General features: G+C 46.2%; 1 protein-coding gene across 6 annotated transcripts in view; it reads right to left on the reverse strand.

The window, feature by feature from the left end:
* IDE (insulin degrading enzyme) overlaps nucleotides 1-17,653 on the reverse strand; it is a 133,022-nt gene that overhangs the window by 40,674 nt on the left and 74,695 nt on the right. For all 6 annotated transcript variants that reach the window (XM_063962047.1, XM_063962045.1, XM_063962043.1 and 3 more), the window contains 2 exons: nucleotides 1,564-1,686; nucleotides 1,365-1,447 (listed from right to left, as the gene is read on the reverse strand). In XM_063962047.1, the coding sequence (XP_063818117.1) occupies nucleotides 1,365-1,447; nucleotides 1,564-1,686 (206 nt within the window). The remainder of the gene's footprint in view (nucleotides 1-1,364; nucleotides 1,448-1,563; nucleotides 1,687-17,653) is intronic.

Consider the following 17,653-nt stretch of genomic DNA (forward strand, 5'->3'; position numbering starts at 1 on the left):
TAGATTTGGGTGGGGTGTATTCAAACTGAAATCTAAATTGCAGTGTAAAAATAAAGCAGCCAGTATTTACCCTGCAGAGAAAACAATATAACCCACCCAAATCTAAAGGCCAGTTGTGTGCACACAACTCTCCCGCCGCTCAGCACAGCATGATCTGTGCTGAGCGTGCTTGCGGGGGGGGGGGGGGGGTGTGCTCTGAATTACCCCCATAGCCCGAATCACTTCTCAAATACCAGACAGCAATCTCCCAGTACTGACAAGTTACTGATAATTTACAAACATTCCTCTGAAATTAAAAAACTTAAGTGCAATTCACACAGATAAGAGATAGGAAATACATAACCATATGTATATAATTCCTGGATAACAACGCATAGAGTTTATATTAATGAAATCAGTTAAATGACAGCCATTGCTGCCTAGATAAAGAATGTTACCACTGGTGCAACCTCATCAAGGATACTGCAATGACTGCATGACCGAACACGCAATACGGACACCAATGCATTATACAAGAAAGCCAGCAGAGAAGGCTGTGCTAAAAAATAAAACATATACAGTACATATATAAAGTGTTTAAAAATAAATCCAGGTTTATACTATCTGAAACTCTGCCAAGTCGATAAACACTCTGATCCTACAGAGTGATATCTGGTTTGGTGTGCCGATTTTGGTGTTTTAGCCTGTGGATATAGGCAATCATTTCAAAAGTCACAACCAATCTGATATTGCCTTTGTAATTATTGATGATTTGAATGTATGAGCTATATCACCGGAACGGCACTGGTATCACTAACTCGCAGGCTACTACGTATGGGCTCTGGTGTGGCTACACAATTGCCACTTAACACAAACATGGTCAAGAGACCGTAATACCACTTGTGCCACCGGCAGTGCAACAATTATCTCACACATTACACATATTAAAAAAACACAAACGCATTAAAGAAATATAATAAGCAGATTATAAGGATTCTCATTTTTGTTAAGAGAATTTTATATATTCAGGCTATTTTTCCCTGCAATACACTACACTGTGATACATTCTATCGCACAAGATGACACAAACTGAGCAATTGCAACAATAATGGTCTAATGACCAGTATTTGAGACAAGGAAAGATTTACAATTAGTCATAAAGACAACACAACATGATCTACATTTATGGTTAGAAAATGGACAGTTTTATAGAACAGTCCAGGCAATGAAAAAAAATAATAATAATAATAATAATAATAAAAGTGTTTAGTGTCAGCACAACAATTTCATTGTTTATAGCTAGTTGCCACATAAATATTAGCGAGAGATTATTAAGCATGCTGGGAAAATAGCTTACAAAGTGCACGCAACGGCTGAACACTAACCTGAAGAACTCAAAGTTGAGACAGGCTTTGGGCAGGAAAAATTTATCATCTTGCTTAAACCATAATTTACTCATTGCCGTGTCCTATAAAACAAGACAATAAACACTCCATTAAAGTCGATAACAGAAAGCATGACATCAATGCTTAAAGGAGTTTCGCTGACCAAAATTATCTTTATATTACAATCTGTATAGCTTACCTTAATTAGAGCAGGATAGGGTGTTGCATCCTTTTCCAAAGGAACTATCTCAAAATTGGTGGGAATAAATTCATTTTTCATTGGGAGACGGAATTTTCCATTCAAATCTGCATTTTGCCATTTCTAAAATATATGAAAAAAAAATGTAACCGAGATGGGGGAAAAACAATAAAATAAACACTGTATTATTATTCAATTTAATGAAAAAACGATTGATCACTGCATTCATAAAAATTCAGATCATTTATATTCCAATGTATATACAGCGTTTCTGAAACTGGATATGAAAACCAAATGTATTTTAATACATAAAATATACAATTTACATATAAAATGAATAAAAAGAGGGCAAGCACAGCGTCATATCTAGTATATTACCACATAGGAAGCCTGGACAAAATCCACTGTATAGGATCCATGGAAATAAAGCCACAGTCCTGGGAGCAATTTTCAATGCTGGTAGATATCAGTCCACATGGATGATGAAGACAAACTTTTTGTTTTGTCTTAATTCTGAACAGAGATTCAGTCCTGTTTAAAGCTGGTTCTCTTCTACCTCTGTGGACATCTGCCAAATCCCCATATAGCTTGTAAATGGACTTCTAGGCGTTTTTCCAAGATGGATTAATGGAATCTGTGGTGCCCGGCTCCTGTAAACCAACGCGTTTCGCTGTATCCACAGCTTTATCAAGGTATGTGTGCCCATTGTGAAGGTGCCCTTTTTAAGGCTGTGCTAATTGCCCATTGATGACAGCTGAGGTTCAATTCAAAATCTCATAATAGTTAAAAAACAATAAACCATATCCATATCCAGTTTCAAATATCTATGTTTGAAGAAGACAAATACACATGTATATTAAAATTAATTTTGATATATATTTATTAAGTTTAAAACAAAGAAATTCCAAACACTTCCTGGTTAGTGGGGCCGATCACATGATCGCATGTACTAGTTTCCTGTATTTGGAACGCATATTTACATGCTGCCACTGCTACATTTCCTTATTTCATGTCATGTGACCGGTTACTGGCAATACAGCAGTACATGTGATTGGCATGCTGTATGGATATTGTTTATTGTTTTTTTAACTATTATGAGATTTTGAATTGAACCTCAGCTGTCATCAATGGGCAATTAGCACAGCCTTAAAAAGGGCACCTTCACAATGGGCACACATACCTTGATAAAGCTGTGGATACAGCGAAACGCGTTGGTTTACAGGAGCCGGGCACCACAGATTCCATTAATCCATCTTGGAAAAACGCCTAGAAGTCCATTTACAAGCTATATGGGGATTTGGCAGATGTCCACAGAGGTAGAAAAGAACCAGCTTTAAACAGGACTGAATCTCAGAATTAAGCCAAAACAAAAGGTTTGTCTTCATCATCTATGTGGACTGATATCTACCAGCATTGAAAATTGCTCCCAGGACTGTGGCTTTATTTCCTTGGATCCTATACAGTGGATTTTGTCCAGGCTTCCTATGTGGTAATATACTAGATATGACGCTGTGCTTGCCCTCTTTTTATTCATTTTATATGTAAATTGTATATTTTATGTATTAAAATACATTTGGTTTTCATATCCAGTTTCAGAAGCGCTGTATATACCTTCCTTTACTGTCAATCTCAGGGGCTAACTACCCCTTCAAACAGCAGCTTATAGGATAAACAGCTCCTCTCGATAGCGCCGGGCCTATTACCTTGGTAATTTTTTTCTCTTGCATTTATATTCCAAGCAGGTTAAAGTGTAATATTCTTTTTAAGCCATGTGAACATTTCAGTTGCAAGTACAGTATTTTAGACTATGGTAAGGCTGGGATCAGTACGAGATCCCGGCATTCGGGATACTGGCGGTCAGGAGACAGACTCCGGGAGCGCAACATCCGGGATACGGGCGGCGAGTGCAGCATGTCCGCTCGCCACGCTTTGGGCCCAGTGGCAAACGAAGATCGCCACAGGTTTCTATTAGCCTCCATGTGTTGGTGTGGACCACCACCCAAAAGGGGTAACCAGCCAGCGGTCAGGACTCTGACTGCCAGTATTTCAGCTGGTGTCGGGATTCCAGCGTCGGTATCCTGACCACCGGGAACCCGACAGGTGGTCAACTGACTGCCTCCCGTAAGGCTAGCTGTCAACAAACATCAGGGAGGGAAGGGAGGAAGGAAAAAATAAGAATTTACTTACCGATAATTCTATTTCTCGGAGTCCGTAGTGGATGCTGGGGTTCCTGAAAGGACCATGGGGGGGTAGCGGCTCCGCAGGAGACAGGGCACAAAAAGTAAAGCTTTAGGATCAGGTGGTGTGCACTGGCTCCTCCCCCTATGACCCTCCTCCAAGCCTCAGTTAGGATACTGTGCCCGGACGAGCGTACACAATAAGGAAGGATTTTGAATCCCGGGTAAGACTCATACCAGCCACACCAATCACACTGTACAACCTGTGATCTGAACCCAGTTAACAGTATGATAACAGCGGAGCCTCTGAAAAGATGGCTCACAACAATAATAACCCGATTTTTGTAACTATGTACAAGTAATGCAGATAATCCGCACTTGGGATGGGCGCCCAGCATCCACTACGGACTCCGAGAAATAGAATTATCGGTAAGTAAATTCTTATTTTCTCTATCGTCCTAGTGGATGCTGGGGTTCCTGAAAGGACCATGGGGATTATACCAAAGCTCCCAAACGGGCGGGAGAGTGCGGATGACTCTGCAGCACCGAATGAGAGAACTCCAGGTCCTCCTTAGCCAGGGTATCAAATTTGTAGGATTTTACAAACGTGTTTGCCCCTGACTAAATAGCCGCTCGGCAAAGTTGTAAAGCCAAGACCCCTCGGGCAGCCGCCCAAGATGAGCCCACCTTCCTTGTGGAATGGGCATTTACATATTTTGGCTGTGGCAGGCCTGCCACAGAATGTGCAAGCTGAATTGTATTACACATCCAACTAGCAATAGTCTGCTTAGAAGCAAGAGCACCCAGTTTGTTGGGTGCATACAGGATAACAGCAAGTCAGTTTTCCTGACTCCAGCCGTCCTGGAACCTATACTTTCAGGGCCCTGTCAACATCCAGCAACTTGGAGTCCTCCAAGTCCCTAGTAGGCGCAAGGCACCACAATAAGCTGGTTCAGGTGAAACACTGACACCACCTTAGGGAGAGAACTGGGGACGAGTCCGCAGCTCTGCCCTGTCCGAATGGACAAACAGATATGGGCTTTTTTGAGAAAAACCCCACCAATTTGACACTCGCCTGGCCCAGGCCAGGGCCAAGAGCATGGTCACTTTTCATGTGAGATGCTTCAAATCCACAGATTTGACTGGTTTTAAACCAATGTGATTTGAGGAATCCCAGAACTACGTTGAGATCCCACAGTGCCACTGGAGGCACAAAAGGGGGTTGTATATGCAATACTCCCTTGACAAACTTCTGGACTTCAGGAACTGAAGCCAATTCTTACTGGAAGAAAATCGACAGGGCCGAAATTTGAACCTTAATGGGCCCCAATTTGAGGCCCATAGACACTCCTGTTTGCAGGAAATGCAGGAATCGACCGAGTTGAAATTTCTTCGTGGGGCCTTCCTGGCCTCACACCACGCAACATATTTTCGCCACATGTGGTGATAATGTTGTGCGGTCACCTCCTTCCTGGCTTTGACCAGGGTAGGAATGACCTCTTCCGGAATGCCTTTTTCCCTTAGGATCCGGCGTTCCACCGCCATGCCGTCAAACGCAGCTGCGGTAAGTCTTGGAACAGACATGGTACTTGCTGAAGCAAGTCCCTTCTTAGCGGCAGAGGCCATAAGTCCTCTGTGAGCATCTCTTGAAGTTCCGGGTACCAAGTCCTTCTTGGCCAATCCGGAGCCATGAGTATAGTTCTTACTCCTCTACGTCTTATAATTCTCAGTACCTTAGGTATGAGAAGCAGAGGAGGGAACACATACACCGACTGGTACACCCACGGTGTTACCAGAACGTCCACAGCTATTGCCTGAGGGTCTCTTGACCTGGCGCAATACCTGTCCCGTTTTTTGTTCAGACGGGACGCCATCATGTCCACCTTTGGTATTTCCCAACGGTTCACCATCATGTGGAAAAACTTCCCGATGAAGTTTCCACTCTCCCGGGTGGAGGTCGTGCCTGCTGAGGAAGTCTGCTTCCCAGTTTCCACTCCCGGAATGAAACACTGCTGACAGTGCTATCACATGATTTTCCGCCCAGCGAAAAGTCCTTGCAGTTTTTGCCATTGCCCTCCTGCTTCTTGTGCCGCCCTGTCTGTTTACGTGGGCGACTGCCGTGATGTTTTTCCCACTGGATCAATACCGGCTGACCTTGAAGCAGAGGTCTTGCTAAGCTTAGAGCATTATAAATTTACCCTTAGCTCCAGTATATTTATGTGGAGAAAAGTCTCCAGACTTGATCACACTCCCTGGAAATTTTTTCCTTGTGTGACTGCTCCCCAGCCTCTCGGGCTGGCCTCCGTGGTCACCAGCATCCAATCCTGAATGCCGAATCTGCGGCCCTCTAGAAGATGAGCACTCTGTAACCACCACAGGAGAGACACCCTTGTCCTTGGATATAGGGTTATCCGCTGATGCATCTGAAGATGCGATCCGGACCATTTGTCCAGCAGATCCCACTGAAAAGTTCTTGCGTGAAATCTGCCGAATGGAATTGCTTCGTAGGAAGCCACCATTTTTACCAGGACCCTTGTGCAATGATGCACTGACACTTTTCCTGGTTTTAGGAGGTTCTTGACTAGCTCGGATAACTCCCTGGCTTTCTCATCCGGGAGAAACACCTTTTTCTGGACTGTGTCCAGAATCATCCCTAGGCACAGCAGACGTGTCGTCAGGATCAGCTGCGATTTTGGAATATTTAGAATCCATCCGTGCTGTTGTAGCAGTATCCGAGATAGTGCTACTCCGACCTCCAACTGTTCCCTGGACTTTGCCCTTATCAGGAGATCGTCCAAGTAAGGGGTAATTAAGACGCCTTTTCTTCGAAGAAGAATCATCATTTCGGCCATTACCTTGGTAAAGACCCGGGGTGCCGTGGACAATCCAAACGGCAGCGTCTGAAACTGACAGTGACAGTTCTATACCACGAACCTGAGGTACCCTTAGTGAGAAGGGCAAATTTGGGACATGGAGGTAAGCATCCCTGATGTCCCGGGACACTATATAGTCCCCTTCTTCCTGTTCGTTATCACTGCTCTGAGTGACTCCATCTTGATTTGAACCTTTGTAAGTGTTCAAATTTTTTTAGATTTAGAATAGGTCTCACCTAGCCTTCTGGCTTCAGTACCACAATATAGTGTGGAATAATACCCCTTTCCTTGTTGTAGGAGGGGTAATTTGATTATCACCTGCTGGGAATACAGCTTGTGAATTTTTTCCCATACTGCCTCCTTGTCGGAGGGATACCTTGGTAAAGCAGACTTCAGGAGCCTGCGAGGGGGAAACGTTTCGACATTCCAATCTGTACCCCTGGGATACTACTTGTAGGATCCAGGGGTCCTGTACGGTCCCAGCGTCATGCTGAGAGCTTGGCAGAAGCGGTGGAAGGCTTCTGTTCCTGGGAATGGGCTGCCTGCTGCAGTCTTCTTCCCTTTCCTCTATCCCTGGGCAAATATGACTCTTATAGGGACGAAAGGACTGAGGCTGAAAAGACGGTGTCTTTTTCTGCAGAGATGTGACTTAGGGTAAAAACGGTGGATTTTCCAGCAGTTGCCGTGGCCACCAGGTCCGATGGACCGACCCCAAATAACTCCTCTTCCTTTATACGGCAATACACCTTTGTGCCGTTTGGAATCTGCATCACCTGACCACTGTCGTGTCCATAAACATCTTCTGGCAGATATGGACATCGCACTTACTCTTGATGCCAGAGTGCAAATATCCCTCTGTGCATCTCGCATATATAGAAATGCATCCTTTAAATGCTCTATAGTCAATAAAATACTGTCCCTGTCAAGGGTATCAATATTTTTAGTCAGGGAATCCGACAAAGCCACCCCAGCTCTGCACATCCAGGCTGAGGCGATCGCTGGTCGCAGTATAACACCAGTATGTGTGTATATACTTTTATATGATATTTTCCAGCCTCCTGTCAGCTGGCTCCTTGAGGACGGCCCTATCTATAGACGGTACCGCCACTTGTTTTGATAAGCGTGTGAGCGCCTTATCCACCCTAAGGGGTGTTTCCCAACGCGCCCTAACTTCTGGCGGGAAAGGGTATACCGCCAATAATTTTCTATCGGGGGGAACCCACGCATCATCACACACTTCATTTAATTTATCTGATTCAGGAAAAACTACAGGTAGTTTTTTCACATCCCACATAATACCCTCTTTTGTGGTACTTGTAGTATCAGAAATATGTAACACCTCCTTCATTGCCCTTAACGTGTGGCCCTAATAAGGAATACGTTTGTTTATTCACCGTCGACACTGGATTCAGTGTCCGTGTCTGTGTCTGTGTCGACCGACTAAGGTAAACGGGCGTTTTAAAACCCCTGACGGTGTTTTTGAGACGTCTGGACCGGTACTAATTGTTTGTCGGCCGTCTCATGTCGTCAACCGACCTTGCAGCGTGTTGACATTATCACGTAATTCCCTAAATAAGCCATCCATTCCGGTGTCGACTCCCTAGAGAGTGACATCACCATTACAGGCAATTGCTCCGCCTCCTCACCAACATCGTCCTCATACATGTCGACACACACGTACCGACACACAGCACACACACAGGGAATGCTCTGATAGAGGACAGGACCCACTAGCCCTTTGGAGAGACAGAGGGAGAGTTTGCCAGCACACACCAAAAAACGCTATAATTATATAGGGACAACCTTATATAAGTGTTTTCCCTTATAGCATCTTTTTATATATTTCTAACGCCAAATTAGTGCCCCCCCTCTCTGTTTTAACCCGGTTTCTGTAGTGCAGTGCAGGGGAGAGCCTGGGAGCCTTCCCTCCAGCCTTTCTGTGAGGGAAAATGGCGCTGTGTGCTGAGGAGATAGGCCCCGCCCCTTTTTCGGCGGGCTCGTCTCCCGCTCTTCAACGGATTCTGGCAGGGGTTAAATATCTCCATATAGCCCCCGGAGGCTATATGTGAGGTATTTTTTGCCAAAAAATAGGTTTACATTGCCTCCCAGGGCGCCCCCCTCCCAGCGCCCTGCACCCTCAGTGACTGCCGTGTGAAGTGTGCTGAGAGCAATGGCGCACAGCTGCAGTGCTGTGCGCTACCTTAAGAAGACTGAGGAGTCTTCTGCCGCCGATTCTGGACCTTCTTCTCTTTTCAGCATCTGCAAGGGGGGCCGGCGGCGAGGCTCCGGTGACCATCCAGGCTGTACCTGTGATCGTCCCTCTGGAGCTAATGTCCAGTAGCCAAAGAAGCCAATCCATCCTGCACGCAGGTGAGTTCACTTCTTCTCCCCTAAGTCCCTCGTTGCAGTGATCCTGTTGCCAGCAGGACTCACTGTAAAATAAAAAACCTAAGCTAAACTTTTCTAAGCAGCTCTTTAGGAGAGCCACCTAGATTGCACCCTTCTCGGCCGGGCACAAAAATCTAACTGAGGCTTGGAGGAGGGTCATAGGGGGAGGAGCCAGTGCACACCACCTGATCCTAAAGCTTTACTTTTTGTGCCCTGTCTCCTGCGGAGCCGCTACCCCCCCATGGTCCTTTCAGGAACCCCAGCATCCACTAGGACGATAGAGAAATACTCAAACTAAGGTGTAGATTCAGTGGTGTCACTAGGGTCAATGACACCTGATGCACCAAATAGCCAAACATGGCTGAAACGGGCCCGCCCTTTCATCACTCCGGGGGTGTGATCAGCATTCCTGGAGAAACTGAGCTGCCCCCAGAGACTCTTATGGCACTGCCGGCTCCTTCTCAGCAGGCACTGCAAGATAACGTCACAGTGCATCCGGCTCCGATCACTGAGGAGGAGCCAGCATTTTTGTGTCACCCCCTCGGAGGGTGACACCCGGTGTGATCCGCACCCCACCCACGCCTCTGGATAGATTTACTAAAGCTGCTAATAATGAGACATTTTGTAGGATGCAATAGAGAAAAGATAGCCAGAACATAGGCAATAACGGCCACTTTTAAGAAGCTATAGCAAAGTTATCCTTAAGTGAGTAGAATGCGGGGGTATCCGGACGATAAGTCAACATGCATTAGGTTGACAGGTACAAAAGGTCGGCATTGGTCAAAAGGTCAACATGACAATGGTCAGCACAATTTTTTTAAAATTTAATTTCTTTAAACTTTTTCATCCACATACAGTAGACTACGATTGGGAAGAGTAACCTTACCCGAAGGTTGGTGAACGAAGAGTCCACGAGGGTACACATTTCCACTAATTTGCCTTTTACATGGTATAACAAACAAAATGACACCCAAAAAAAAAAAACCTGTGTCGACCATTTTTGTGTTAGCCATTTACAAAGGATGCGGTCAAGATGCCGCCGGCCGGAATGCCGGCGGTCGAAATACCGACGCCGGAATCCCGACCGCCACAATCCCGACATATTCTCCCTCCGTGGGTGTCCACGACACCCATAGAGGGAGAATATAATAGTGTGCCGAGCGTAGCGAGGCACCGTGCCCGCAGCGTGGCGAGCGAAGCGAGCCCGCAAGGGGCTGCGTTCCGCTCGCCACCCGTCGGGATTGTGTGGTCGGGATTCCGGCGTCGGTATTTCGACCGCCGGGATTCCGGCTGGCGGCATTTAGTACTGATCCCATTTACAAACCTTTTCACGGTGTTGAACTTCTGCACCTGTCGACCTTTTCAGGTGTCAACCAATTGACTGTTGACCATGTGCATGTAACCATATGGGGCCGACCCAGTGACTGTTGACCTAATACTGGTCAACCTAATGATCCACACCCAAATGAGGGACACGTTAAATCACTTTACTGCATCACAATGGTGACAGGTTTTAGGAAGTTATAATGAAAACTAAAACGGATACGCTGCCAAGGTTGTGGAGTCTGTACACTAAACCTGTGACTCCGACTCCTCTGTTTTACCACTGTACTTACTCCTTCATAAATGGTAATTGTATATTAATGTACATTAATAAGCAATAACAAAATTTCATCTATTTTTTTTCTACTATTGTGAACAAATCATTCTTGTTTTAATTACAGAGAACAAACACTGCTGTGCAAATCTTTGCTTTATTTTTGGTCTTAGTCGACAAAATAATGATCAGACTTGTCTACAAAGCATGACACTAATCTGTAGTTCCTGAGAAATGGGGAATGATGACTTACAGATGCCTGTAAATTAGTTAATGCGATCACTGATATTTATTTATCAGAGTTATTACAGGAGAAAACAAGAGTTGGCCCTAAGAGCATGCAGTCTACCAACTGTTGCGTATTCTATGCCATGTCGTTTACCAACTGATGTGGTACTATTAGAAAGTTGCAGTAAAATTTCTACAGAAATGGCATTTTGATCGAAAACAACATGGTTGTTTATGTACAAGAACATAATCTTCTTGATGCACCACAGGAAGTAGAAGTGTTCGCCCATAGGTTCCTGGTCTCAAATAAGGTGTGTATTTCTGCTATTTTCATACATAACAGCACAAAATACTTTGATCCCAATCACCTAGCAAAGATGTAAAATTTGGTTCACTGATTCATTCAGATAAATGTAAATGTAAATTTCATTGGTTATTGTTATTCTACCATCAACTACCAAGAAACTGATATGGATCTTGTTATAGGAGTACATATGCAAGTTATTGAGCACTAGTGGATGGTTGCCAAAAAATGCATTCTAAAGAAGATGCAAGTTGGTAAATTTCCTAAAGGTCGGTTTTGATCTTTCTGTTGATATTCAGTCGATTTTGCATTCCGGAGGTATATTAAAGTCAAAACAGGAAATCAACCAAACATTCTTTAGTACAAGTTAGAACATTGAATACTTATTCAAAAGATGTCTATGGAAACCAAAGATTTATGAACTGTCGGTTTCAAAAATTTACCAGTATGGATGGTGTAAGGCAGGCTTTTTCAACCAGTGTGCCGTGGTACACTAGTGTGCCGCGACCAGTTGCAAGGTGTGCCGCGGAGCTAGAGCAGCTTCCTGCACCTTCAGAGTGAACTGTTGGCCAAGACTCTTCTTAGAGGATCAGTCGTGCTCCGGCCATGACCTATGCCTTGAAAACGATGTGATATCATAGGTCACAGCCGCCGCGTCTCACCACCCAGCCAGCCCACCCGCCTGCATATACATCTTCCAGTTCCTGCCTGCATACACAGCTTTCCTTCCCACCCACATCCACACCTGCCCGACCGCCCACTGCTCAGTATTCGCAGCACTCCACTATGAACAACCCTCGCCACTGAGTGACAGGGAGGAGGACAGCTGATAATATTTGTTATTTTATTTCTCCTGTGGGGAACAATAGGATTTCAATAGGATTTATGTGGGGAGACTAAGAATTTATGGATTTATTGGGAGAACAATGTGAATAATTCATGTGGAGAGCAATAGGATTTATGTGGGCAGCAATGTGATTGTTTTTTCTGTGTAGGCCAATGTATGTGTGGATTTTTGTATTTTTTTTACTGTGAGGGCCAATGTGTGTGTTTTTGTTTTTTCTGTGGGGAACTGATGGTGTGCCTTGGAAATGTTAAAATATTGTTCGGTATGCCGCGAGTAAAAAAAGGTTGAAAATCACTGGTGTAAGGGTTAGCATTACTGCCTAACAGTACTGGGGTCTTGGGTTCAATTCCCACCATGGCCCTAACTGTGTTGAGTTTGTATATTCTCACTGTGCTTGTGTGGGTTTCCTCCCACAATCCAAAAATGTACTGGTAGGTAGAACAGCAAAATCAACCAACATTGATATAGGCTGACACTTTACACTAAAAAAAATAAGAATTTACTTACCGATAATTCTATTTCTCGTAGTCCGTAGTGGATGCTGGGAACTCCGTAAGGACCATGGGGAATAGCGGCTCCGCAGGAGACTGGGCACAAATAGAAAGCTTTAGTACTACCTGGTGTGCACTGGCTCCTCCCCCTATGACCCTCCTCCAAGCCTCAGTTAGGATACTGTGCCCGGACGAGCGTACACAATAAGGAAGGATTTTGAATCCCGGGTAAGACTCATACCAGCCACACCAATCACACCGTATAACTTGTGATCTGAACCCAGTTAACAGTATGATAACAGAGGAGCCTCTAGAAAAGATGGCTCACTACAACAATAACCCGATTTAGTTAACAATAACTATGTACAAGTATTGCAGACAATCCGCACTTGGGATGGGCGCCCAGCATCCACTACGGACTACGAGAAATAGAATTATCGGTAAGTAAATTCTTATTTTCTCTGACGTCCTAGTGGATGCTGGGAACTCCGTAAGGACCATGGGGATTATACCAAAGCTCCCAAACTGGCGGGAGAGTGCGGATGACTCTGCAGCACCGAATGAGAGAACTCCAGGTCCTCCTCAGCCAGGGTATCAAATTTGTAGAATTTAGCAAACGTGTTTGCCCCTGACTAAGTAGCTGCTCGGCAAAGTTGTAAAGCCGAGACCCCTCGGGCAGCCGCCCAAGATGAGCCCACTTTCCGTGTGGAATGGGCTTTTACAGATTTTGGCTGTGGCAGGCCTGCCACAGAATGAGCAAGCTGAATTGTACTACAAATCCAACGAGCAATAGTCTGCTTAGAAGCAGGAGCACCCAGCTTGTTGGGTGCATACAGGATAAACAGCGAGTCAGATTTTCTGACTCCAGCTGTCCTGGAAACATATATTTTCAGGGCCCTGACTACGTCCAGCAACTTGGAGTCCTCCAAGTCCCTAGTAGCCGCAGGTACCACAATAGGCTGGTTCAAGTGAAACGCTGAAACCACCTTAGGGAGAAATTGAGGACGAGTCCTCAATTCTGCCCTGTCCATATGAAAAATTAGGTAAGGGCTTTTATATGACAAAGCCGCCAATTCTGAGACACGCCTGGCTGAAGCCAGGGCCAACAGCATTACAACTTTCCATGTGAGATATTTTAAGTCCACAGTGGTGAGTGGTTCAAACCAATGTGATTTTAGGAACCCCAAAACTACAATGATATCCCAAGGTGCCACTGGAGGCACAAAAGGAGGCTGTATATGCAGTACCCCTTTGACAAACGTCTGAACCTCAGGAACTGAAGCCAGTTCTTTCTGGAAGAAAATCGACAGGGCCGAAATTTGAACCTTAATGGACCCTATTTTTAGGCCCATAGACAGTCCTGTTTGCAGGAAATGCAGGAAACGACCCAGTTGAAATTCCTCTGTAGGGGCCTTCCTGGCCTCGCACCACGCAACATATTTACGCCAAATACGGTGATAATGCTGCACGGTTACATCCTTCCTGGCTTTGATCAGGGTAGGGATGACTTCATCCGGAATGCCTTTTTCCTTCAGGATCCGGCGTTCAACCGCCATGCCGTCAAACGCAGCCGCGGTAAGTCTTGGAACAGACAGGGTCCCTGCTGGAGCAGGTCCCTTCTTAGAGGTAGAGGCCACGGGTCCTCTGTGAGCATCTCTTGAAGTTCCGGGTACCAAGTCCTTCTTGGCCAATCCGGAGCCACGAGTATAGTCCTTACTCCTCTCCTTCTTATGATTCTCAGTACCTTGGGTATGAGAGGCAGAGGAGGGAACACATACACTGACTGGTACACCCACGGTGTTACCAGAGCGTCCACAGCTATTGCCTGAGGGTCCCGTGACCTGGCGCAATACCTGTCTAGTTTTTTGTTGAGGCGGGACGCCATCATGTCCACCTTTGGTTTTTCCCAACGGTTCACAATCATGTGGAAGACTTCTGGGTGAAGTCCCCACTCTCCCGGGTGGAGGTCGTGTCTGCTGAGGAAGTCTGCTTCCCAGTTGTCCACACCCGGAATGAATACTGCTGACAGTGCTATCACATGATTTTCCGCCCAGCGAAGAATCCTTGCAACTTCTGCCATTGCCCTCCTGCTTCTTGTGCCGCCCTGTCTGTTTACGTGGGCGACTGCCGTGATGTTGTCCGACTGGATCAACACCGGCTGACCCTGAAGCAGAGGCCTTGCTAGGCTTAGAGCATTGTAAATGGCTCTTAGCTCCAGTATATTTATGTGAAGTGTTGTCTCCAGGGTTGACCACAAGCCCTGGAAATTTCTTCCTTGTGTGACTGCTCCCCAGCCTCTCAGGCTGGCATCCGTGGTCACCAGGACCCAGTACTGAATGCCGAATCTGCGGCCCTCTAGAAGATGAGCACTCTGCAACCACCACAGAAGAGACACCCTTGTCCTTGGGGACAGGGTTATCCGCTGATGCATCTGAAGATGCGATCCGGACCATTTTTCCAGCAGATCCCACTGGAACGTTCTTGCGTGGAATCTGCCGAACGGAATCGCTTCGTAGGAAGCTACCATCTTTCCCAGGACTCTTGTGCATTGAAGCACTGAGACTTGCCCTGGTTTCAGGAGGTTTCTGACCAGTTCAAATAGCTCCCTGGCTTTCTCCTCCGGAAGGAACACCTTTTTCTGGACTGTGTCCAGAATCATCCCTAGGAACAGAAGACGTGTTGTCGGAATCAGCTGCGATTTTCGGATATTTAGAATCCAGCCGTGCTGCCGTAGCACTACTTGAGATAGGGCTACTCCGACTACTAACTGTTCTCTGGATCTTGCTCTTATCAGGAGATCGTCCAAGTAAGGGATAATTAAAACGCCTTTTCTTCGAAGAAGAATCATCATTTCGGCCATTACCTTGGTAAAGACCCGGGGTGCCGTGGATAATCCAAACGGCAGCGTCTGAAACTGATAGTGACAGTTTTGTACCACAAACCTGAGGTACCCCTGATGAGAAGGGTAAATGGGGACATGGAGGTAGGCATCTTTGATGTCCAGAGACACCATATAGTCCCCCTCTTCCAGGTTCGCGATCACTGCCCTGAGTGACTCCATCTTGAATTTGAACCTCTGTATGTAAGTGTTCAAAGACTTCAGATTTAAAATAGGTCTCACCGAGCCGTCCGGCTTCGGTACCACAAACAGCGTGGAATAATACCCCTTCCCTTGTTGCAGGAGGGGTACCTTGATTATCACCTGCTGGGAATACAGCTTGTGAACTGCCTCCAATACTGCCTCCCTGTCGGAGGGAGACGTTGGTAAAGCAGACTTCAGGAACCGGCGAGGGGGAGACGTCTCGAACTCCAATTTGTACCCCTGAGATACTACTTGAAGGACCCAGGGGTCCACTTGCGAGTGAGCCCACTGCGCGCTGAAATTCTTGAGACGGGCCCCCACGGTGCCTGAGTCCGCTTGTAAGGCCCCAGCGTCATGCTGAGGACTTGGCAGAAGCGGGAGAGGGCTTTTGTTCCTGGGAATTGGCTGTCTGTTGCAGTCTTTTTCCCCTTCCTCTGCCCCGAGGCAGAAAAGAGGAACCTTTTGCCCGCTTGCCCTTATGGGGACGAAAGGACTGAGCCTGATAAGACGGCGTCTTTTTATGCTGAGAGGCGCCCTGGGGTAAAAATGTGGATTTCCCAGCAGTTGCCGTGGCCACCAGGTCCGATAGACCGACCCCAAATAACTCCTCCCCTTTATAAGGCAATATTTCCATATGCCGTTTAGAATCCGCATCACCTGACCACTGTCGCGTCCATAACCCTCTTCTGGCAGAAATGGACAGCGCACTCACTCTTGATGCCAGAGTGCAAATATCCCTCTGTGCATCTCGCATATATAGAAATGCATCTTTTAAATTCTCTATAGTCAACAATATACTGTCCCTATCCAGGGTATCAATATTTTCAGTCAGGGAATCCGACCAAGCCACCCCAGCGCTGCACATCCAGGCTGAGGCGATTGCTGGTCGCAGTATAACACCAGTATGTGTGTATATACTTTTTAGGATATTTTCCAGTTTTCTGTCACCTGGTTCCTTGAGGGCGGCCGTATCAGGAGACGGTAACGCCACTTGTTTTGATAAGCGTGTGAGTGCTTTATCCACTCTAGGGGGTGTTTCCCAACGCGCCCTAACCTCTGGCGGGAAAGGGTATAGTGCCAATAACTTTTTAGAAATTATCAGTTTTTTATCGGGGGAAACCCACGCTTTATCACACACCTCATTTAATTCATCTGACTCAGGAAAAACTACAGGTAGTTTTTTCACACCCCACATAATACCCTTTTTAGTGATACTTGCAGTATCAGAAATGTTTAAAACCTCTCTCATTGCCGTGATCATGTAACGTGTGGCCCTACTGGAAGTCACGTTTGTCTCCTCACCGTCGACACTGGAGTCAGTATCCGTGTCGACGTCTGTATCTACCATCTGAGGTAACGGCCGTTTTAGAGCCCCTGATGGTTTCTGAGACGCCTGGACAGGGACTAGCTGATTAGCCGGCTGTCTCATGTCATCAACTGTCTTTTGTAAAGAGCTGACATTGTCACGTAAATCCTTCCATAAAGCCATCCACTCAGGTGTCGACTCCCTAGGGGGTGACATCTCTATTATAGGCAATTGCTCCGCCTCCACATCATTTTCCTCCTCATACATGTCGACACAAACGTACCGACACACAGCACACGCACAGGGAATGCTCTGATAGAGGACAGGACCCCACTAGCCCTTTGGGGAGACAGAGGGAGAGTATGCCAGCACACACCAGAGCGCTATATATATATATATATATATATATATATATATATATATATATATATAGGGACAACCTTTATAAGTGTTTCTCCCTTTATAGCTGCTGTATTGTTAATATCCCGCCAATTAGTGCCCCCCTCTCTTTTTTACCCTGTTTCTGTAGTGCAGGACTGCAGGGGAGAGTCAGGGAGACGTTCTTCCAGCGGAGCTGTGAGGGAAAATGGCGCCTGTGTGCTGAGGAGATAGGCTCCGCCCCCTTCTCGGCGGCCTTTCTCCCGCTTTTTGTGGAAATCTGGCAGGGGTTAAAATTCATCCATATAGCCCAGGGGGCTATATGTGATGCATTTTCGCCAGCCAAGGTGTTTCTAATGCTGCTCAGGGCGCCCCCCCCTAGCGCCCTGCACCCTCAGTGACCGGAGTGTGAAGTGTGC

The sequence above is a fragment of the Pseudophryne corroboree genome, chromosome 3, assembly GCF_028390025.1.
Source record: "Pseudophryne corroboree isolate aPseCor3 chromosome 3, aPseCor3.hap2, whole genome shotgun sequence".
NCBI classification, from domain to species: Eukaryota; Metazoa; Chordata; class Amphibia; order Anura; family Myobatrachidae; genus Pseudophryne; species Pseudophryne corroboree.